The 24,235-nt window shown below is 36.2% G+C and overlaps 3 protein-coding genes across 8 annotated transcripts; 2 read left to right on the forward strand and 1 right to left on the reverse strand.

Annotated features, from left to right (window-relative positions):
- The first annotated feature begins 922 nt into the window (after window positions 1-922).
- LOC139854896 (uncharacterized) lies at window positions 923-6,940 on the forward strand. Its single transcript, XM_071844171.1, has 3 exons — window positions 923-982; window positions 6,197-6,743; window positions 6,819-6,940. The coding sequence occupies exons 1-3, from the start codon at window positions 923-925 to the stop codon at window positions 6,938-6,940; spliced, it is 729 nt and encodes a 242-aa protein (XP_071700272.1).
- Window positions 6,941-8,697: 1,757 nt separating this feature from the next.
- On the forward strand, window positions 8,698-11,944 carry LOC139899453 (polyadenylate-binding protein RBP47-like). Of its 3 annotated transcripts, none has more exons than XM_071882312.1 (6): window positions 8,698-9,250; window positions 9,924-10,419; window positions 10,492-10,574; window positions 10,657-10,787; window positions 10,943-11,039; window positions 11,646-11,944. In XM_071882312.1, exons 1-6 carry the CDS (start codon window positions 8,879-8,881, stop codon window positions 11,814-11,816), a joined length of 1,350 nt encoding a protein of 449 aa, XP_071738413.1. In that variant the 5' UTR covers window positions 8,698-8,878; the 3' UTR covers window positions 11,817-11,944. The 3 variants fall into 3 exon arrangements, with proteins under 3 accessions (XP_071738413.1, XP_071738471.1, XP_071738511.1); XM_071882370.1 differs by having other exon boundaries at window positions 10,504-10,574; XM_071882410.1 differs by having other exon boundaries at window positions 10,507-10,574.
- Window positions 11,945-13,389: 1,445 nt separating this feature from the next.
- Window positions 13,390-17,355, reverse strand: LOC139886312 (uncharacterized). 4 transcript variants are annotated; one of them, XM_071870082.1, is made up of 9 exons: window positions 17,168-17,355; window positions 16,997-17,086; window positions 15,701-15,732; window positions 15,446-15,605; window positions 15,150-15,356; window positions 14,777-14,879; window positions 14,646-14,699; window positions 14,363-14,560; window positions 13,390-13,880 (listed from the first exon to the last, which is right to left on the reverse strand). In XM_071870082.1, exons 1-9 carry the CDS (start codon window positions 17,207-17,209, stop codon window positions 13,870-13,872), a joined length of 897 nt encoding a protein of 298 aa, XP_071726183.1. In that variant the 5' UTR covers window positions 17,210-17,355; the 3' UTR covers window positions 13,390-13,869. The 4 variants fall into 4 exon arrangements, with proteins under 4 accessions (XP_071726183.1, XP_071726181.1, XP_071726180.1 ...); XM_071870080.1 differs by having other exon boundaries at window positions 13,390-14,009; window positions 14,363-14,557; window positions 17,168-17,354; XM_071870079.1 differs by having other exon boundaries at window positions 13,390-14,009; window positions 17,168-17,351.
- Window positions 17,356-24,235: the final 6,880 nt, after the last annotated feature.

Here is a 24,235-nt window from a genome sequence, read left to right on the forward strand (position 1 = left end):
CATTCATATTATGGGATCTATATATCATTTGTATCAAAAGGTTATATTTTGAAATGAGTTTATCTTTTAAAAGAATGCAATGTTTGTAAAATGTATCATATAGAGGTCAGTACCTCGCAATGGAACCAGCTAATGTGAATCGTTTATAATCGGTATGAACGGGTCCTTTCATTTATCAACCCGAGACATCGGGAAGATTGACCAAATGGGCAATCAAACATGGTGTACATAAAATCATTTTTTGCGCCATAAGCACAGTTAAGGGACAAATACTGGCAGATTATTTGGCAGAGACAGCCGTAGGCATGCCAATCATAGTTGATCCAGTTGAACTTCCCCGCCATTACCCGAACTTTGGGATCTATACACTGACAGCGCAAGTGGCCTCGAAGGAGCCGACGTAGGCCAGATACTCACATGCTCAGATAAGGAAGGGCATACTTATACGATGAGGTTTAACTTCGAGGAGACAAACAATGAGACTGTGTGCGAAGCCTTGTCAGTGGGAATGAGATTAGCCAAAGAAATCGGGGTGAAGAAACTCCAAGCGTATGTTGACTCCCAATTGGTCGCTAACCAGATTAATGGAACGTTTGGCGCTCATGATGGAGCAATGCATTCATATATGGCGCTAGCACATTCCTTGGCAGGCGAATTTGACGATTCCTGGATCAGCCAAATACCTCAAAGTGAAAACAAGCAAGCTGTTGTGTTTAGTAAGTTGGCGACATTGACATTCAATCACCTGGAGAAAAAATTCTTGGTTGATCAGATGTTCAAAAAGTCTATTGAACCTAATCCAATAACTGCTCCTATAGAAGAGGAAGAAAACAACTAGATGACCAACATTGTCGATATCCTAAAAACATGATCTTTGTTGCATGATGAGAAAGAAGCAAAAAAGGTGAGGGTCAAAGCGTCAATGTACGAGTTAAGGGATAATGTCCCATATAGAAAATCCTACTTGAAGCGAGTTTCCGCTGTATAGGACCTAAACAAGCAGAGACAACCATTGACGAGGTTCACTAGGGCACATGTGGCTTGCACTATGGGTTTTAGGACTGTGACCGAGAAAATTAAGAGGTTGGGTTACTAATGGCCGAGAATGTACAATGACGCGGCCGAAAGGATGCGAATATGCCAAGAATGCCAACAGCATGCACCAGTTAGCAAAGCGCCACGACACCCAATGATATCGATTACATCTCCATGACCATTCTGTAAATGGGCCATTGAAATCGTAGGACTTTTCCCCAATGGCGTCAGAAATGTTGAATATTTGATGGTCGCCATCGATTTCTTTACAAAGTGGGTAGAGGCCAAGCCTCTACTCACGATAACAAGTAAGTGTGTCCTCAATTTTGTGTGGGAAAACATCGTTTGCATATTCAAGATCCTCAATGAAATATTCAGTGATAATGGCACGCAATTCGACGACAACCCATTCAACAGCCGGTGTCAAGAATTAGATATCACGTCTGTAGTACATCCGCAACCCAACGGGTAGCGTGAACTGTGAAGTAACAAACAAAGATATTGTTCGCGCCATCAAAGAATCGAATATAAGGCAAAGCTTCACGTCTGTGTGGGAAAACATCATTTGCAGATTCGGGATCCCCAACGAGATTTTCATTCTCTATGTATGCACGTTTGATCACTGAATGACCAAACTTTAAATTAATAGTCCTTATGGCTTGATATAGAATGAATGTCATAAACATCATTTCGAGAAAAAAAAAAAGAGACACCTTGTTTTGACTATTTGATTATTTTTAGTTCACTTATAGTACAACGGAGGATACTTAGGCCCCTTTTGGCTCACAGAATTCAATGAGATTTCGGCGGATTTGGAATTGAATTTACACACGCGTCGTGTCTAAATTCAATTCTAATTCCACCGGAATCCCATTGAACTTCGTGAGCTAAACGGGGCCTTATGTCTTCCCGATTGATGAAATGCTTAGATGTACCTGACCAACTTTCAAGTACATGTTTGGTGTAGTGAATTAATTACTTTCCGCGAGAATTAACTGTGAATATTATAAACTCCTATCCGATAAAAAAAGTGTTGCTATATAAAAAAAACTTTCAATTTTGAAGTAATTTATAGTTAATTCTATCGCGAGAATTACTCGCGACAATTTGATCAACAATCCTATCCGATAAAAAAAGTGTTGCTATATAATCTAATATGTCCTCTATAAAACTGTAAACCTACAAGTTAATGGCCCGTTAATTCACAGATTGTGAAAAACATACACACTATTTACAAAATAAAGCTATTAAGTAACTGTAAATTACTTATAGAATCCTATCGCGATTAATTAACTGTGAATTAATTAACTTTTTTTAGATCGAACTTTCAGTGTTGAAGTAATTTACAGTTAATTCTATTAGTCCATCAAAAATCCTATCCGATATTCAATCAAAAAGCTTTGAATGAATCAATTGTCGCGGAAAGAAAGTAAGTTTCGAGTGGTTAACTTGGTTAACCGGCCCATTAGCTTCCATCCTTAATGCAAAGGCAAAAGAAGGAATTGGTTAACTTGTTTCGTGAATTAACTTCGTGTGCTAACCACTAACATTGCCTTTCAAAAAAAAAAAAAAAAAAAAAAAAAAAAAAAAAAAAAAAAACTTGTAGGTTTTTTGCTCATATCCCCATTGATCATATGACCAAGAAACTAAGTGGGTGGGATCGACCTGCTTTGTTGCCGAAGCATCGGCAATATAGTTCGTCTCTCTACCAAGCTTGAATCCTCAAGCTGTTTTCTAATTGTGGGATCCTTGTGTGTATGAGTATTTTCCTACTTAGATTCATTTCCCTCGAGAATGTTGGTGTTAGTATAGTTATAACATAGTCTAAATTTTGAGTTGTAATTGTTTAGATAGTTTCTGATCATGAGCCTTTAAGGCTATCTGTATGTATTAATTTCCTTTAATCTAATAAAAGATTGGCTTTTCAAGAAGAAAAAAAAAGTTAATTTATTATTTGAGATAGTAATCCAAATAAAGTTGTGGATAGAATAATTAGTTCGATCATCATACAGATACAGATAGTGATGAATTCAACATTAAAATTGATAAATTTATTATTTTTATGTATTGATAAGTTGCAGCAAGTATACAACTCAATAATGGATAAAAGTAATGTATTTATAAAATTTACTGTTTGAGTTATCATACACCCGATTATAATTTTTAAGGTTTGGAGTTTTGTTTAAATTGGTCAACGTCAATTTTAAGTTTCCAATATCAAGTAGGCTAGACATAGACATGAGGCCCATTTCATCACATGTTACGTGCTCCAAGACAGCCCTAAACTTTGACTTGACTTATTCCTCTTGTTACCACTTGAGTTTTATCTTAGCCGTTCATCTCGATGGCTCTGAAAATCAACGGTGTTCCTACTGGTTTAATTTTGTAATTAAGATGAATGATGATGATGATTGGTCCCCACTGAAAGTAGCTTTCACCAAGCCTTTCTTAACTCCGGTTGATCACCGTCCCATCGACGGCTATAACTAATCCTCGTCACCAACACAACCAACGAAGGTGATTTCCCAGATCCAAACCCACCTCTCTTCTTAAAGGATTTATCCACTTTCAGTCATTCACTTTTCATAAATTTATCATAAAGGTCCCTCATCTTCCAACCAATTGATCAAAGTAAAATGATATTTTGATAAGTTGGATTTTATAACAAGGATACGAATCCTAACAACTTATCATCTTTGAATGTCATTTATCCATTGAATACCATAATAATAATAATAATAATAATAATAATAATAATAATAATAATAATAGAAGAAGAATCCGAGGTTGTTTGGACCAGTTTCACCGACAGTTTCCGTGAAGTTCAATCCGTTTTGGATCGGAATCGAGCTTTGATTGAACAAGTTAACGAGAATCATCGGTCAAAAATTCATGAAAATATGGTCAGTAATGTTGCTTTAATTCAAGAGATTAATAATAATGTGTCAAAAATAGTAGCACTTTATTCCAATCTTTCTACCAATTTTTCGAGTGTGTTTCATCCACGGAATTTGGAGAATGATCCGGATAATACTTGTAAGACTTAATCTGTTTTTATCAAAATTAGTTCATCAATGGAGCTCATTCACCGATAAACAGGAACAGTGTTTTATCCCTCAAAGGTTCAAATTGCTGTTTACTTGTATTTAATTATAGATCTGGAATTATTTTGTTGTGTTTTGGATCGATTGAAGGCTCACAAAGTTGGATCAAACATCAAGGAACCTTGATCTATCAACACTTTGCTCTGTGATTTGCTCAAATGATCCGGAGACCTCTGTAAGCTAGTAAGAAGATAAATATAAAGGGTTCACATATTTCCTTGAATTATGTTGTTGTTTATTGAGATATCTAGGGATAGGAAGGTTTGGTTGATGTTAATGAACTAAGATCTGAGCTCAATTTGAAGTGTGAACATCAAAATACTGAAAGCACAAATTTGAGATGTATGTAGCACTATGAAATGACGAACAGTAGCAGATATTGTGTGTAGCTATGTCGCATGCCGCTGTGAAGTTTCATTGTCCCTTTGTGGGTCTTAATGGCTGTCAAAATGGGAGTGGAAATGGGCTTGTTAGAAGTTCTCTTATCAAGCATCTTAGTGATCGTCATTGTGGTATCGATGCGCGGGATATCACTCGACACTCTCTTACTTCTAATTTGGGTGTTTATACTGAGGCTGATGTTACTTTTAGGCGTATGGGAATTTGGTTATGTGGTGTTTGCTACAAAACACACACGGTACGTGCTAAGTGCCGTCATGGTAGGGGCCCGGATGTGCCGCCCCCCGATGAGGGAAATGGTGTTGTTCGTTTTGTGCTTCATAATTTTTCCAAGCCACTAGCTCCCTCTTCTCCTGCTCGACTTTGTATTGAGGATGGTTCAGTGCGTGATCATTACGATGGTTTTGACGTGGCTCTCCTTGATCGGTTGTTCTCTAAGGGGTTTCGCACGGTTAAGTCTATCCCTCCCAAGTGTCGTTTGGGGTTTTCTCGGGTTTTGAAAGGTGCTCTTGATAAGGTGATCTCTAAGCCTGATGACATTTCTAGTTGGGTCTCTTTGTTGGTGTTACCCCTTTGTACCCTTAAAACCTTTCGGCCACGGAGTAGTCGCGAGTCTAGGTCTTCGATAAAGCGTCGGCATCAGGAAGAGAATATTTCCCGTGCTATTTGCTCTTGGGGGACAGCGGGTGGAAGTTTACAGCTTGTGAGGGAGTATTTGGCTGAGGATTCTCCTATGTTGTCAGTGGTTGATGATGAGGTCCTTGATTTGGAAGAGCGTAATATTAAGCAGTGTCGTAGGAAGATTTGTGATGGCCATTACACTGCTGTAGCTCGTGTTCTTTCTTCATCAGGCGTTGCTCCTTATAATGACGCCACACTGGCGGACTTGCTGTCTAAGCACCCTTCTTCTATAGCTCCATCCTTGCCTGATATGACGGTTGATCACCTTATAATGACGCCACATCAGGGATGGTTTACGTGCACAACACCTTATGGATTGCTTGAGTGGTGCTGCTGTGGCAGTCTCGGATGAGTTGGTTGGCTCTATTACCGGGGTCGTTAATCTCTTTCTAGCTGGAAGGTGCCCTATGGAATTAGGAGAGTATATAGCTAGTGCTCCCCTCACACCGCTTGTCAAGCCCGGCGGTGGTCTTCATCCTATAGCTGTGGGTACTGTTTGGCGACGTCTTGTTTCGAAGGTTGGCGCTGCTATGGTTGGCCAGTCTTTGGGAAGTTACTTCGATGGTCTTCAATTTGGTGTTGGTGTTTCTTCAGGTGGTGAGGCAATTCTTCATGCTGTGAATCGGTTGATTGAGGATCGTGGCTCTGATGTTGGCCTCTCTATGTTATTAGTTGATTTTCAAAATGCCTTCAATCTTGTTGATCGTACGGTCATGTTACGTGAAGTTCGCCGCCTTTGTCCGAGCATTTCTCGGTGGGTTGAATTTTGCTACTCTAATCCAGCCAGATTGTATTATGGGAACCATACCTTATGGTCTTCTCAGGGGGTGCAACAGGGTGATCCCCTTGGTCCGCTGCTTTTTGCTTTGGTCTTACAACCCTTGGTTTCTAAAATCAGAGATAATTTTGAGGTTTGTCTTCAGGCGTGGTATTTGGATGATGGCACTATTATTGGGGACACTTTGGTGGTGGGGAAGGTTTTGCACTATTATGGGCTACATCTCAACGTTGAAAAAACAGAAATTTTCTGGCCTACGGAGGACCCTCGCAGCAGGCAAGTAGGTGTCTTTCCTCCTAATATTGCTCGGCCTTTAAATGGTGTTAAGTTGCTAGGGGCCCCCGCAACTTCCGATCTTGGTTTTAGTAGTGAACTGGTGATGCAAAGGGTGACCAAGTCCATTGCGCTTATGGATAAGGTTGCTAAGCTTGATGATCCTCAGTGTGAGTTGTTGTTGCTTAGGGCATGTACGGGAGTTTCTAAACTCTACTTTACCTTGCGTACTTGTCCTCCTAGTATATTTAAGGCGGCTCAACGCGCTTTCGATGAAGCCCTTCGATCTTCTTTGGAGCGTATTGTTACTGCTTCAGGGCCTGGGTTTGGTGATTGGCAGTGGCGGCTTGCCACCTTGCCATTTGCATTTGGAGGGCTTGGTGTTTATTCTGCGGGAGATGTTCGTCATTATGCTTTTCTGGCTTCTCGATTACAGTCTGCTGGGTTGCAGACCAAGCTCTTACGTCATACGGGTATTGTTGGTCTTGGTCGTGATTTTGAAGATGCATTGGGTCTGTTTAATAATACGGTTGGGTTTGATATTTTAGGTAATCCGAGTGAGGTCGCTGCCCCAATACTCATGAAGAAATTGGCAGATGTTTATTTCACAAAGGTTACCGCTTCTGCAGAATCCACTTTTTCGTTATCTCCCCGACAATCGGCCTTATGAAAATCACAGCAGGGTGATCACACATCTGCTTGGCTAAGGGCAGTCCCTATTTTGGGGTTGGGTCAGACGATGAACGCAAAGACTTACCGATGTGTGTTGTGCTACCGGTTAGGTGTTCCTTTGTTCTCTATCTCGACGGCATGCTCTGCCTGTTCAAGGGTTTTTACTGGGGATATTTTCGGGGATCACGCCGTGTCTTGTGCTGGTATGGTGGGTATTAAGCATCGACATAATATTGTTCGGGATTCCCTTGTTGATGTTTGTTATCGATCTGGGATTTCAGCGAGAAAGGAGGTTGACATTGGGTTGTCTGGAGGGAACGACAGGGCCCTCAGACCTGCAGATGTGTTACTTTATTCCTGGGATTGTGGTCGCGATGTTTGTGTTGACTTGACAGGGTCTTCTCCTTTGACGCAGTCTGGGCTTTCTGACTTTGTCCCTGGACGTGCTGTGGTTGATGCGGCTCGTCGGAAGCGGGTCAAGTACGAATCTAGCTGTCAGGCGATTGGTTATGGTTTCATTCCTTTCTCATTTTCTTCCCTGGGGGAATTAGAGAAGGAGGCTGTTTCTTTGCTAAAGCGGGTTCAGAAGAGTTCGATGGCGCAAGATATTAGTGCCGGTGCTGCTGCTCATATTTTTACTAGGATAGGTTTTGCTATTGCTAGAGGTGTGGGGGCCCAGATTGTCTCTAGGCTTCCCACTAATTTTTTGTAAGTTTTAAAATTTTTAAGTTTTTATTATAATAATAATAATAATAATAATAATAATAATAATAATAATAATAATAATAATAATAATAATAATAATAGGACTTTATATTATTATTATAGAGGACATATTAGAATTAGATTATATAGCTAACACTTTAGTGTTTTTATCTAGATTTTTGACTCATTAACTAATTACAGGGTGACTACTCATTTTCTAATTGTGTATTTTTGTTGGTACAAACTCAAAATAATACTGTATTTTAACCATTCAGGCTTGCCTGAGTGGCTACCAAGTTGCCTAATGAAGCACACCACCCGGATTCAATTCCTGGCTATACCAAATTGTTCAAAAAGAGAGTGTGTCTAGAGGGTGTGCATAATGCGCAGTACACCTGCTACCAGGTCTCGCGTTCGGGGGGCTTGATTACCCGAGGTTTTACCTTCTATGTGGGAGCCAATGTGTTCGTTCATAGAAGTGTTTCCTCGCTTACCCAGAACAATAATATCTAAACCAAAATTAACGACCAAAATCATATACTACTAGCACATATATTAACAAAATGCTTATAAAATGACAGTGTTATCGAATGCTTCAAGGATGATAAATGAATAATATATTTACTTTAACCTAATTATTATAAGTAGACCATTTAAAAGAGCTGTATGCCACCCTTGTTATTTATAATTTATCGTCTTCAAACTAAAAATTTTAAACTTTTTTCTCCCTCTCAATTTCTATATCGTATATCAAGCGATGAAACCTTGTATAATCCATATTTGTTAAAAAAAAGTTTTTTGATAACCCAAAAAAAACTTAGAAATTTTATAAAAAAAGAGATATCCGAAAGCCTCAAATCAATTCTAATCTCTTAAATACTTATCCAAATATACCCTTCTCAAAACAAAGCTAAAAAAAAATACATCACATAGGCACATAATCAATAAACAAAAAGAGATAAAATGTAAGCAATAAGAAAGATGAAGGGTAGATAATGTAAATATAAGGTGGTGGTAATTTAAATGCGATGGGTAAAGCCTAGATTGACCTCTCTTTTTCACTTTGCTGAAAATAACAACCCTGGTTTGGTTTGTGTCCCTCCTCAAACAGGTTTCCACTTTCGTAATCCTCCTAGCGCCGGCGCCGCAATCCTACCTCCTCAAAACACGCACACCATTAACCAACACACACGTAAATCAATAAATCAAATCTAAACAAAACATATTCAATATGCAGCAACCAGCCAACACCAACGGTGCAGCAGATTTAACCCAGCAGCAACAGCAGCAACAACAACAGCAGCAATGGTTGGCGATGCAACAATACCAACAGCAACAATGGATGGCGATGCAGCAGTACCCTGCAGCTGCGGCGGCGGCAGCGGCTATGCATCATCCTGCCATGATGTATCAACAACCACCGGCGGCCTACATGCCTTATCATTATCAGCAACAACAACAGTATCAACAACAACAACAGCAATATGGTCATAGTAATCAGATTCAAAGTTCTAGTGAAGATAATAAGACTGTTTGGGTTGGTGATCTGCAACCTTGGATGGATGAAACTTATCTCCAAACCTGCTTCTCTCAGACCGGCGAGGTTTGTTTATTTATTTAGTTATTTATTTATATTTATATGTTTATTTATTTATAATTTATATATATAATTTTTTTTTTAGTTATAATAATTTTATGTGTTAGATGTATATGTAGTTAGTGTCTACTATTGTTGATTTTTAGTGTTTGGAATTTAACTAATTTAAGATTTAAGATGGGATAAAGAAAAAAAGAAAAGAAAGTAGAATTAGATTGTGCACAATTTGTTTATACAAATCTGGCATGGTACTAATACTACATTGTTAAACCCTATATCTGGATCTATTTTAATCATGTTTGATATTGATATAAAAAGGCGTTGTTTTATTAAATGGGCTGAGATTAAGAATATGATAGCTAATCTTGACATGGAATTTGAAAGTTGAATCATCCACTTTTTGGCATAATGAACAATGAGTTCGGAAAGTGGGCACACATACATGTATAACTGCTAAGTTTGAATGAATACTATAAGAATGATTTGGTGAATGATCTTTAAAATCGAGTAGAACCTCTATACGCAAGAATCGTTAATAATAATCAAAGCATTCAATACAAATTTAGGTTGGGCAGGTTAGTGTGGGTGGCTATTTCGGAATTGGAACTGACATTGTTCAATTTGCCTAATAGTAGAATGGCTTCAACTGTGATGACGCTGTATTGTATTTGATGTGCAGGTGCAATCTATAAAGCTAATAAGGAATAAACAGACTGGTCAATCAGAGCGTTACGGATTCATTGAGTTTGTTACTCATGCAGCTGCTGAGAAAGTACTTCAGAGCTACAATGGAAGCATGATGCCAAATACTGATCAACCTTTTCGATTAAACTGGGCGGGCTTTAGCACAGGGGATAAACGTGGTGACACCGGTTCAGATCTATCCATATTTGTCGGTGATTTGGCTCCAGATGTTACCGATGCAATTTTGCTCGAAACTTTTGCTAGCAGATATCCTTCAGTTAAAGGTGCTAAAGTAGTTTTTGACACAAATACCGGCTGTTCAAAAGGTTATGGATTTGTTAGGTTTAGTGATGAAAATGAGAGAACACGGGCTATGAATGAAATGAATGGACAATATTGCTCAAGTAGGCCCATGCGTATCGGCGTTGCAACTCCCAAAAAGCCATCAACTCAACAACAATATGGACAGCAACAACAGTTTCCATCACAAGGTGTGTTTTTGAACTCTTTATCTATTTATGTCGTTATTAGGATCATATATGTAAATATTTGTGTATATTTAGCTGTTATATTAGCAGGTGGAAATGGTTCGTTTGGTGCCATGTCTCAAAGCTCCCAGTTTGATGAAGATTCGTCAAATACAACAGTTAGTTGTCTGGTTTCATCTATGTTAATGAAGATAATTAGCATCTGCCTGCATCGTGCTAAAATTCTTGACTTTTGGACAGATCTTTGTGGGTGGACTTGACTCAGAAGTCAATGATGAAGACTTAAGGCAAACCTTTATTCAGTGCGGCGAGATTTTGTCAGTTAAAATACCTGTAGGAAAAGGATGTGGTTTTGTAAGATTTGCAAACAGGTAGAATCAATGGCAGCATCAGTTAGTTAAGAATAGCTAATTGTAAATTATAAAGTTATGCATACAGATATACTATTTGATATTTTGATGGTCTTGCATATGGTAACTCAAACACATACAAAATATTATTCAGTTTCAATTTTTCGATTATATAGGAGCAGCGCTGAGGATGCAATTCAGAACATGCATGGAACAGTAATCGGCAAGCAGACAGTTCGAATATCATGGGGTAAAACTCCAGCTGGCAGACAGGTATGCATTCTTCAATTTCTTATTTTCATGATTTTATTAAATTTGTGATAGATTGATGTTATTTGGGCAAAGGTGGGCCTGCATTTGGATGGAACCATGACAATATCCATATGGGCATAAGTCTAGACTAGGAAATATACCAAAGTGAAATGATTGTGTTTAGCTATCACTAAGAGCCCAGTAGTTGAGACTTGAGACCCTTGCAATAGGTCTGAGGTTCAAATCTTATGGTGGCCAGGTAAGGGTTTGGAAACAGTCACAGATTAATCTGGTTACGCCACGGGTTACCAGAATAGGAAAAACCTAATCACTTTTTATTTCACAGGATTGTGTATAGAATAGAAGTAGACCTTTTGGCTACTAGTACGTTACGTTTAAAGCTATAAGCTATAGTTAAATTTTGTGGTGTCCTATACAATTTAAAGAGTACATTGTATACAAAAAGTTTAAAATAGTGGGGCGATAATAGGACCCCCACACTCTTGTATATAGATTCGCCAATGACCACAAGTAAAAGAAATATTTGACAATTAAACCCCTTAAGTTTGATAACATTTGGAATCAGTATTATTCCCGACTGTTGTGATATTTGAAATTGTTTGGCAGCGTATGGACTCGAACAATGGAAATTATCAAGGGAAGCAAGGTTATGGTGGTGGTGGTTATGGGTATGGGAATCAAGATGGAGGCGGCAGCATGTATGGAGGTGCAGCTGCATCTGCAACAGCTTATGGATCTAACGGGTATGAAAATCATCAACAGCAGCCCGTAAGCTAATAAAATAAATGATCATCAAATGAAAACTTTTCGTAAGCTGATGATACTATTGTGTTTGTGTTATACACAAGACCATGATGATGAGATATTAAAGACTTGTTATATTTTATTTTTCGCTTATAATGTAACTGGAAGTTCTTTAAGGTCTTATAAAAAAGAGACTAAAGTTTTGGGGATAATTTGTGATCTTATATTTTTGAATTTCTTTTATGTCAACATATATACTATATTCTTTGAAGAATTGAAGGCCATATCGAACAGCAAGTACTTCTTCATCTAGAAATATGGAAAATCAAAAGTTTGATAATGGATTATTTCTCCTAGGATTAAGATAGCTGTTAATCAGAACTAAAGTATATCTTATTCCCTCATATGACTGTATCATGATATCTAAGTGGCGGAACCAGAGTTTTTTTTCACCGGCGCCGAAAAATTTACTAAAAGCGTAGCAACTTATGGAGACTTTTGGGAAAAAAAAATCCGCTTCGGCCAAAAAAAAAAAAATTCCAGGACACAATGAAAAATTCCAAAACTTTTGTATTAAACCACGGAGTCAGGTGCCCTACCCTGCCCCTTACTAGCTTCGCCTATGATGATATCCATCATATAGATAATAGTTATAGATTTCACGTTGTTGTTCGTACACATTCTACACATTTCACGTTGTTGTTCGTACACATTCTACATGTTCCTTCATCAGAGACATTATTGTTCGAGATCTGATGGCGACCGATTGAAAGTTAATATGTGCACGAAGTGATTAAATTGTACATTAATATATAGTAATAAAACTAGTTTTTTTAACCCTCGCTTCGCGTCGGGGTTCGGTTTTCGTTACGCGCAACTCGAGTCGAACGAAAAGGTATAACCCGTCAAAGATTTAGATGTTATCTTAAATTAACAATATATGTGTATTTTCGCGTTTCGCTATGGAGTTGTTGACTTTTTAAAATTTAACGCAATTAACTCGTTAGCTTATATTAACACTCCGTATGATATAAGAATAGAATATTTACCGAGTAATATCAAAAAAATTACTAAATAATTTTAAAAAAAAATAATAAGACCCAAATACATTGTTGTTAATATATAGATGAAAATAGTTACGGAGCCCGTGAGCAAAAAAATAATAATCAATGTGTATGAAAGGTGGACTCAAATATTTAGCGTTTTTTAAAAAGCGTCCGTTTTGCGTATAATTAGTGACATTGTGTTCGTAAAGTTTTTTCGAGCTTAACGATGTTGTCGGAAAAATTTAAATCGTTGCGGGCGAGAAGATATGACCCGTTGAATATTTGAGTGGAGTTTATTTAAGATTTTTTATGAAAATGTTGATTTGACACTTTACCCCATGTTTGGAGGTCGATTTTTAATTTTTGAACAAAGTGTGAGAGCCTTTTTTGTTAAAAAAAAAGATGAAAGAACGAAAATGCCCTTGTACCATTCATGAGTTTTGTCTAATAATTAATATAGTAATAGTAATTTGTCATAAATCATTTTACAACACAATACACGTACATATTTAACATACTGAAGATATACATATCACTAGTAGATACCTCAAAGAGTCCAAACAAAGTCAACCTCTGTGACATTTTTAACATATTTTGAACACAAGTTAGTAAAGAATCAACAAAATTGAAGGTAAGGCTTACAGAATCAAGAGAATTCTTCCTAGGTATGAATAAACCCAAAATATAATATAATATATCCCCTCCAAAAAAACATATGAAAACAAAATTATATAATTCCAGAAACTGGATAAAGGTGCACCGATGTCGTTCAATCTTCATTAGCATTGCAAAAGCTACTTTACTAGTAATACAAGATTACCTCAAGAGTTCTCTAAGCTTCTCTTCATTCAAAAGCTTGTCCAAGAAGCTCTCAAATGAATATCAAGACATATTATATGATGATTTTGTTTCAGCTTTTGCTTCTAACTTTAGTTTCCGATTCCGATTCTGCTTTTGATTTTGACTTCCCCAAAAAGATGTTTCCAAGATGCCTTTTCTCATTCGCAATATTATAAATTTAAGATTCATTCATTCATTCTTTATGTTGCCACTGTAGAAGAATGAAAAATTCTTTCAGTGGTTGAATGACAACTAATGTTGGCCTCTTGGTAGCCCGGATTTAGTTTGTAACATCCGACCTCATCGGGTTGTGATTGATTGGTTATCCCTGATGTCGAACCTACAAAGACATCAGTTTACACTTATTAGCAAAAAGACCCGAGTTTTGACTTATTTGTCAATCTGCCTGACCCATCCAGGTTAAGAATTTAGATAGTTATTGTAATAATATTTTCTTTGCAATAATTAACGCACTAAGTATTTATTTATAATTATTATTTTATTCAAAACAATGTTTGCGGATTCAACCAGTTCCATCCACACCATGTAAGATTGTACAAAAAACCATTTTAAAAGCAAATCTGTATTTCGACTTATTACCCGACCCGCTTTAAGTTGTCGTAGTTTTAATGCTTGCATCCTAAGTAGTAGGATAAAAAAAGAATCTTAAAAAAAAACCATATATGGATATACCTTGAACTTCTGAGCTCAAGCCATCACTGCCATTATCGCACTGGTCAACGCACGATGCCCTGTCTTCTTCTTCTTCAACATTTATTGCAGTATCTTGTGACAATTTCGGTATAAACCGCTTTGGAATTCTTTGGGTTCTTTTGCCTTTCTTTGTTTGTGCAGGCACTAGTATTTGGTTCTTTAGTTCACAATTTTCTTCTACGTAAGTTCACAATTTATAAGTTAAAAAGCAACAAACGAAAAAATGCAACATGCAAAATTAAGAAACATGAACCCTCTTTACCTAGCTTAACAGCTTTTTGCTTGATTTTTTCTTTCGTAACTTCCTCTGCTTTCTCTGAGTAGGATAATAAATTATGAAAAAATGCATTAAGCTAAAACATGAAAGGAGCGCTAAGAAATGATTATGCATACCTAAGTTTTTTGATGATCTTTTCTTTTCAGAACGGGGACGCATTTGCATTAAACAAACAGCTGCTTCGATCGCTTCTATACCGTATCTTCTAACTATACTTACCTAAAAAACATTTGGTCAAAACACGGAAATCAAAATTTAAATACTCATAGTTAACTTCATTTACATAATTCCATGTTTATTGTATATACATACATATATACGGTTTAAGTTCATCCCCTTTATTGATTGTTGGTATGGTATATTGACGGGAATGGATCTATGGACTGGGAGCACGGGATGGAAATTTCATCCCATTTATTCATGAATTGGTATGATGCAAATTACGTTTTATCTTTGATTGGTTAATTGGAATGAAAGAAAACTACGTACCTGTAGTTTGCAGGGTTCAACAAGGCAGAAAAACAGAATATCACCCTGTAGTAACCTTTGTGCAGTCGTGAATCCCCTCCACCCAGCACTTAAACCATGCCTAGCCTTTAGAAAATTCGTCTTAAACTCCTTTCCTAACTCATCCACCAGAGTGATTGTCGTATCGTGATCGGGCAAATGCGTAACACAAAATTTATTTGGTAAAATCTGCACAATGACCACATTATAACAATTCAAATCGAATCGAATGATTGATTGAAAACTTATTATAAGAAGTGTTCTTGATTGATGCTTACCAACCAAAAACTGTACATAACATTTGACGGGAGCATACACTTGCCAAACTTTGGTAACTCCTTATCTAGACGTTGTAGAAAAAACCATGCTCGTTCTAAACACACATATAGATCTTCAGCATCATTATATATGTCACATAACCTCGTTCTTTTTCCTTTACTGTATTAAAATGTACATTATGAAAATATGTCAATAAAGATTTTGAAGAAAATATTTAAAAAGAAAGGAAAAAAAATTAGATATCACGCACTAACCCTGAAGCTTTCTTCGGCTTATCTGACATAATCTGGCAAAAAGAATAGTAGAGTAGTAAACCATTAGTTATCATCACATATGTGCACATGCAACACATTGTTGATGAACGTCTAAAGAACTAGTGCATGACAAGATTTCAACAAATTGTATCAACTTCAATTTGCATCATATAAGTAGCACACATTAGATAGCATCGAATATGCCTCCTGTGTGTAGCCTAGTTGGCAATGGCGGATCTAGGTTTCGTAGTCACGTGTATCACTAGTTAAAAGCTCAAAAAGATTTACTATCTAATGGTATCACTCAAAGAAATTTACACTATACAGTGGTGTCATTAGTTAAAAGCCCAATTTTTTTTTCCACTAGATTGCGTATTTCACTAGTAGCCCGTGCTACCAGTGCCCAATATATACATCCGCCCCTGCTAGTTGGTAACTATCCGAAAATAGCCTATTGGTTGGGGTCGTAATATCCTCACAAGACAAGAGGTCTCACGTTCAAACCTGGCAAGTGGCATATCTTTGAGTGGCCAGTGAAAAAGTAAAAAATGGTCATGGGATAACCCAGTTAGGCCGCATACATCTTAGTACAAAACTCCCCTCTTCTAAGGTAGCCTGAACAAGGAAAAATTATTCGTTCACTTGTTTACGTTGTGTAGCCTAGTTGCTTTCGAGTATGAGGCATTCGTGAAGTATCATGGTTCAAGTGTCCGAATTACTCTATACCAAATTAGTATAGCTATGTTAGAATAATATTGATAACATAACTAAACTTCCTTAAAAGATAAAACCAAAACAAGTAACATTCAGAAGCGAGGCACAAATTTTGTGCATTTGACCGTTCGTTAGACGTTTTGGTCTTTTCACAACCGTTATTGGTGAAATAATGTGATGCGCCTTTGATGAAAACGTCTTTCCACAACCGTAATCGGCGAAAGAGAGCGTTGAGGCGTAGCACAATTACATCATTTTACAGCCCTAATTTCGCTAAGCTCCGCAACGGAGATTTGAACCGATCGGCGCAAAGAACATTATTCAAGCAGAAATAAGAAGCACAATAATCCAATGAACACAGTAAACATCAAATCAACTTCAATAAAGTTGCAAAACATGATAAAGATCCCAAAAACAAATCAAGATTCATGAATCCCAGGCTTTATCAAGGGGGAAATATCGATTACAGACATCAACACTAAACACAACATCAACAGAATCAAAATCATATCTAAAGAAAACCTGAATCTGAATCTGAAGTTGGCACAAATTTCAAAGCAAAGAACAAAAACTGTGTTTCACCTGTTTATCTTTAGATTTAGAATCCTCGGGCTCTTTAGAACTCTTCTTCTTCCTCTTTTTCTTCTTGTCAGATGTCAGATTTTGGTTCATCTGTTTGATGAAAGACAAAACAATTATAAGTATAGATGAAGTTAAAAAAAGAAAACATTATATCAAATTATGTAAATTCACCTCTGAATATTGTTCCACAAAAGTTTGCTTGTTGGATTCCATGTCTTCTGAGTTTGCTTGTCCCAAGTTTTTGTTTTTGATGTTTTTACTGGCTTTATATTTATTTATTTTTTTCCTTGAAAAACGGAAATTTTATTATACAGAATACAAATAAAAATACAAATGATACATTATTTCTAGCTACCTATGAGTTGGGTTTTAGATGTATGTAAATTTATTTATATGTTTATCATAGTAAATGTTTTTGTATAGTTTGTAAGTTTGTATAATATATGAAGATCAACAACGAGTAGACAAAACAGGTAAGATAGAACAGCTAAGATCCTGGGTGACAAGTTGCAAGGATGGATATATGATCTAGTTGTGATAACTGTTACTTGTAGTACGAAATCTATTCGATAAGTTCTTTTTTTTTTTTTTTTCAATTAATCCTTTTGGTAAAAAGGTCAACCTTATAATGTAAAGAGTTGTAATAAAAAAAAAATTAGTTTTCCCAAAAAAACATGAAATTAAGTACAAAAAATGCCATTAAATAATAACACTGAATTTTTAAATGACTTATTTGATTAATTTTTGTTAGCAAAAGAAAAAAACTCAAAATATAGTTTTTTTTTTCTTTTACAATAATAAGGATTACTATAACAAATAACAAGGAATTTTCATCGAAATACGAAAGTCACCAACAATCAAACAAGATGGATAATGAGACCGGTAAGTGTCGTAAATAGAAAACAAAACTAACTAACTAATAACTAGCTACAGCTATCTACTAACATGCCTAACTGGTAACAACGATATAAGAGAAAAAACTTTAAAGTTAATACAACAAGACTACAACGATATAAAAACCAAATCAACAACCAAAACAATAATAACAAGCGCCATGTTTGAAGCCGGGGCCCCATGTTTGGAAGCTTCACACAAACAGGGCGTAGGTTCGAGTCTCGGGGGGAGCAATTCCCTCGGAGTATGCCTTCGGGTTAGACTCGTGCTTGCCACTCATGGGGTATTCGGTGGAGATGATTTACAGGCATCCGGCTATTACGGGGTTGGCTTGGTGGGTTGCCAAAGGCAACACAGGGTTAAGGTGTCCCTGCCAATCTACACTTTTTACACAAACTAACACAAACAAGCGCGATTAATCAAGCCAAACCACACTTTACGACCTTGGAAGAGCTGTTGCGAGTTTTGAAAACCGGTTCAACAATTTTTTCAATCGAGTTTGACAGGTATGATTCCCTTTTCCAATTGTGAAGTAAAGTTATATTATACTAACAAAATTATAGTTTATGATAATTCAGCATGAATCTTTATCAAAGACTATTAAGACTCTAACCATCAACCTTTTGTTTTGTTAGAAAGAGAATAAGCCATCCATATAGGTTGAGGTCCAATATTCTCACAAGAGGTTTCAACTTTAAATATCAGTAGCAATTTATATTTGAATGGTTAGTGAAAATTGTCGTAAATAACCACATGATATCTTAATGAAGCTTCATATATTTAAATAAAAAAATTTCTCTTCCTCGGTAACTTAGATAGATCAATGAAAAAATTTTATTAGTTTATCCGTTTAACATAGTCATCTCTATTATAATTACATAGTTTAACATAGTACTGTATAACTTTAAAGAACATATGTATGCATATTGAGTGGCTCTATACTCATGAATTATATATATATATATATATATATATATATATATATATATATATATATATATATATATATATATATATATATATATATATATATATATATATATATATATAATATCGGTATCTATGGCGCCCACAACCACAAGCGAGAGTCAATGTGGGATGCATTAATCCTGACAGCCCATTGGACCGCCAACCCTCCATCATGGACTTTGCTTATTGCAAATTGCAATTTGCAAATCTATCTTTTTATCTACCGCGTGATATATTATATTTCCCCCACCAACCATACTTTATATCATTTTTATTAAAGACGTTTGGGGTGATCTTCACACACAACTTTTTGATTCATGTACACCTAATTACCTATTTTACTCTTAGTTATACTTAGAATAATAATATATGTTCAACTTCATTGGGGCATAACTATAATTATATGTGACAAAAGTGTAAATGGATCAAAAAGTGGTGTGTGAGAATCACCTCCCTTTGCGTAATTGCCTTATTGCAAATTGCAACTTAGTTTTTTTCATAGTTGATACCGATGCTTTGCCTAACTTTCGTGGTTGGTACCCCAATCTAACTTCCGTTAAGTTTTTAATGTTAACCCCTGACATGTGACACGCATGTGAGAGCAAATTCGTCACTTTAAATAATTTAGTCCATATGAACAACTGTACGTACTAAGAATATAGAGATTTCATTAAGTGATGAATCCAAATGTGAATAATGCAGGCATGGGTAAGATCAGTTGCATCTTATATGCCTCTTCCAGTTTTGGGTAAGAATGTAAGATCATATTAGTATATTACGACATCTTATGTATGAACCCACATGCACGTATTTAAACTATTCAATTTTTATATCATCGTCTTTCCTATTTCTTTCTCTCACAATGGCAACATAATATCCTCTTATATTTTTACCAGCTCATGAAAACAACCTGTGTGCCACAAAGCATATTTAGCTAAACAATATATACTACAGAGGTTGGTTATTATTAATAATTCACCACCACCGTGACATTGTCTTTGTGTATAATACATTTAATTATATTATATATAAATGGATGGATGTATATATTTACAGTAAGCTTAAGGATGCCATTTTATATCACATCAACGATGATGGTTTTCATATGGACTAAATTATTTAAAGGGACGAATTTGCCCTCGCATGCGTGGCACATGTGAGGGGTTAACATTCAAAACTTAACGGAAGTTAGGTTGGGGTACCAACCACGAAAGTTAGGCAAAGCATAGGTACCAACTATGTAAAAAATTAAGTTTATGTGTTGTCAAGTAAATGTAAACAAACCACAAATACTAACGGCGTAATTTTTTTGGTAAAAAATTTTAAAATCCTCCTAGAGGTACACACGAAAATAAGACCCACTTAAAACCCATAAAACACCACTCACGATACAACATTTCAACAAAAAAGTCCAACGACAACCTCCTGAAAAAGACATCCCCATAGAATACTAAACCTAGACAAAATTATTGTTTCGACTAAGCCGACTAATATGTGAAAAAAATAAGACCAACACAACTCGAGACAAAACTATCATCTACGATTTGCAATCAAACCTTCACCTTTAGATAAATCACGCATTGTTACTACCCCCTAATAAATTTGAAACCAGTGAAGTATAATCAACTTCCTCCCCAATGACATCTTCATCCATCTCATCATTCTTCAACACTCTAGCTCGCCTACATCGTTCATACCATGTATAACGAATCCAATGTCAGTTGTACTTCATACTATTTCGCTTGACGAAATTATTGAAATTATTATGGTTTATTAAAAGACATTGTTTTTTCTTCTTCTTATTCCGAAATCTAGCGACTGAGTTTTTTATCACTCATGAATTGTTTATCTAATTTTTATAATCACCTTTTATCTTCATGTAACGCCAAAGAAAACTTTTCGCTCCATTCTTATATTCTTTAAAGTCCAGCCCAATAGCATTGTAGCTCAAGAAATCAGTAGATACATCATCATCATCATCTACACTTGGGTCCAATAATGGCTCGAGAACACTAGGGCCCAAGGATGTCGAATCAGGCCCATGAGCACTAGGGTTTAATTGGTTTGCATGCCCATCACTGGTTGAACACGCCTCAACATTCAGATCATCATTGCTAGATGCTTCAAGACTTAGGGTCTGTTTACTTGGGCATTAATGAACTTAATGTTCTAATGAGATTATTCGGTCACCGAATGTTCTTGTTTACTTTTGACTTTTCCATTAACTGTGTCTGACCTATCAGATGTGTGGCTCATCCTCAAAATCATACTAGTCCCCATACATCCATCTTTTTTCCTAATCTACCGTCATCTTTTTTCAAAACCCCTGGTTCTTTAAAACATCTACCACTGTCTCTGGCAAACGTTGAAATCCATGTACGATGAAGGTGAAATTGAAGAATGGTGAAATTCTTATATTCTCTTTCATTTACCAAAAGGTACAGATAAATGAAAATCGTGTATGTAATCAAATTATTATTTGGAGGTGAAGACCTTGGAAATTTTTTTTTTTTTTTTTTTTTGGAGATAAGGCGAATTTAAAGATGAACAGTGATCAGTTGTTACAACTTTGGTTACGATTTTAAAGATGAACAACAATGGATTTGTAACGATTTTGCAGATGAATTCAGTAGATTTTGAAGTCGAAGCATATTAGTATTTGTTGAATCTAATTGGTTGTTACAATTTTGGTTAAATGAGATATCTCGATTTTCCAATAAATGTACTGTAGTATGTTAACACTTCCAACAGTAACACATTTCTTCCATATTTTTTATTATTTTTTATTTTTGTATAAAATCGAATAATTATTATTAGTTATATTATAAATTATAAATGCTTATTAACATATAACTAAAATTTCATTAAAATTTAAAAACATTGCAATAATTAAAATTTAAAACATTAGCGATAAATAAAATGCAACATAAATTAAATAAAACACTAAAAACTAAACAATCAAACTACTCGTCCTTGTCCGAAGGTGCCAATTTTTTAGCATATTTTTTCTTAAGTCTCGCATGAGCCCTCAATATCATTTCATATTCGTCTGGAGGCAAGTCACGTGACACCGGTTTGGAAAGAAGCTTCAAACTTTTTAACATTATGCTCGTCTCTCTTTCTTCACAAAGCTTTTCCATGGTTCGATTCGCCACTAGTTGAGAAGCTTCGGTGGATTGAGCTATCTTTAATCGTACTTCATCGAATGACATACGAGTCGCGGCATCGGAAGAGTACGAATCCATTTGAATTTTAGCTCGACTTGGAGGACATTGGATTGGGTCGTGATCCTTAAGTAAAATTTCAAATTGCGTTGGATCGGGGTTCGTGCTTATGTTCGGGTTGGAACTTCCCTCGATTGGAACATTTATTGGTATATCATCGGCTTGTTTTCGTTTGTTGGTAGCCCCTATACCTTCTTCGGGCATTCCCTTAAAACTCGCCACACATCCTCAAAAGCGAATTGTCGGCCCTTGGTTTGAATTTTGAATTGTCTAAGGGCCACGTTCATAATGTCTTCCCCCACACAACCACTTTGCCACATCCCCTCGAGCTTTAAATAAATTCCAATAAATCTCTTAACATCCCTTTGAATTTTAGCCCATTTCCCACTAATTTGATCCGCACGTTTTTTCTCCAGAACTAGCGAATTATATTGTTTTTGGACTTTACCCTAAAACGAATTATAAATTTGTTCATTTCCCGCATATGGATGTTCGGAAACATACACATAACGCTCTGCTAAAATTTTAGTTTCCAAGTCAGACCAAGCAACTTTCAGACACCTCACTTTTTATCCTTTTAGATCGGCTACGGGTTCGGGTTCGTCCTCTGGTTCGACATCGTGTGGAGTTTCGGGAACTTTTTCGTCGTCCGATTCGTCACGTAGTGTTGGATAATAAGGTGTTTGTTGTTGAGATTGTTGTTGAGATAGTTGTTGTTCGGGTAGTATGGATATTGTTAACTTTGTTGTTGGTTCGGGTAATACGGAACTTGTTGATTTTGTTGTTGGTTCGGGTAGTATTGTGTTTGTTGTTGTGAACATTTGGGAACATATTCGCAAACGGATTGACATTTGCGAATTGAGAAAAATCGGAAGTTTGTTGCGTAGAATCAATTAAGGATTGCAACAGATCTCGCTCGACCGTTGCTCGATGTTGAACTTGTGCTCTTTTTTTGGATTTTCCTTTGTTTAAATTTTTTTGAAACTCATTTTTGTTGTAGAAAGAAAATGAATATAGATTGAAATGAATGAGAGTTTATGTGAAATGGTGAGTTGTTTGGAGAATAAAATGGGGGTGAAATGATATATATATATATATATATATATATATATATATATATATATATATATATATATATATATATATATATATATATATATATATATATATATAGTTTTAATAAAGAAATTAAATAAATAGATAAAAAGAAATTAAATAACAGTTGCACTAGTCGTTGTTTAATTTTTTTGATTTTTATTTTTTTTCTAACGGTCATTTTTGACCCAATTTCTCCGTCTACAAACATGATACAAATGCACGATGAGGGAGACGAGGTGGTGGATGCGTGCCTGGGCGGGACCCTTGGCGGTCCGCTGCCATCGGCACCTACCTGGGCGGATAGCTGGGCGACCCCCAGGGTGGAACCGTTGAGAGTACCCTAATAAGAAAGAAAAAAAGTAAACAAGCACTTGCACCTTTTTCGTTTTCACATAAAGAGGATTGAGAGGAGGCATTGGCAGTTGCACCATTTTCCTTTTCCTTGTTGCAATTTTATGAATTAACGTGAGGATTAAAAATATGAGACTCGTGGTCTCCCTCGTTTTTTTAACTTATCGACGGTAACCCTTGCCAGATTTTTTTCCGGCGGTCCTGACGTTTGATTCTCAACTACCAAAAGAATCTCCATAATGTTTTGGTTATAGTCTGACCTGCTTTTCGACATATCAATAATGTTATCAGAAGGAACATTACTGTTAGATGAATGGCAGAATGAATCTTCCTTCAGAAATGGGAGAAGCTCCAGCCATCTTGGAATCCTCCATTGTGACGATCGCTCCAAATCCGTATGGACGAACACGTCATTCATCGATTTCATTGCGAGGTATTTGACCTCTATATGATACGTTTTGTAAACATTGCATTCTTTTGAAAAGGCACACCATAAATGAATATTTAAATTAAAGATTTTCGACATCTGATGATTTCTACATATAGACAATCACCGTAAATAATAGTTTACAATAGTAATTCCGTTGACAATGCAGTCAAAATAAGATACATGGTGATGATTTAGTGAATGCAACGTTTCCTTGAAAAATATGCCATGTATGACTCCATGCACATAGCTTGTCTAACATATAAGCAAACAGCG

This window comes from Rutidosis leptorrhynchoides, chromosome 1, assembly GCF_046630445.1.
Source record: "Rutidosis leptorrhynchoides isolate AG116_Rl617_1_P2 chromosome 1, CSIRO_AGI_Rlap_v1, whole genome shotgun sequence".
In the NCBI taxonomy this organism is placed as follows: Eukaryota; Viridiplantae; Streptophyta; class Magnoliopsida; order Asterales; family Asteraceae; genus Rutidosis; species Rutidosis leptorrhynchoides.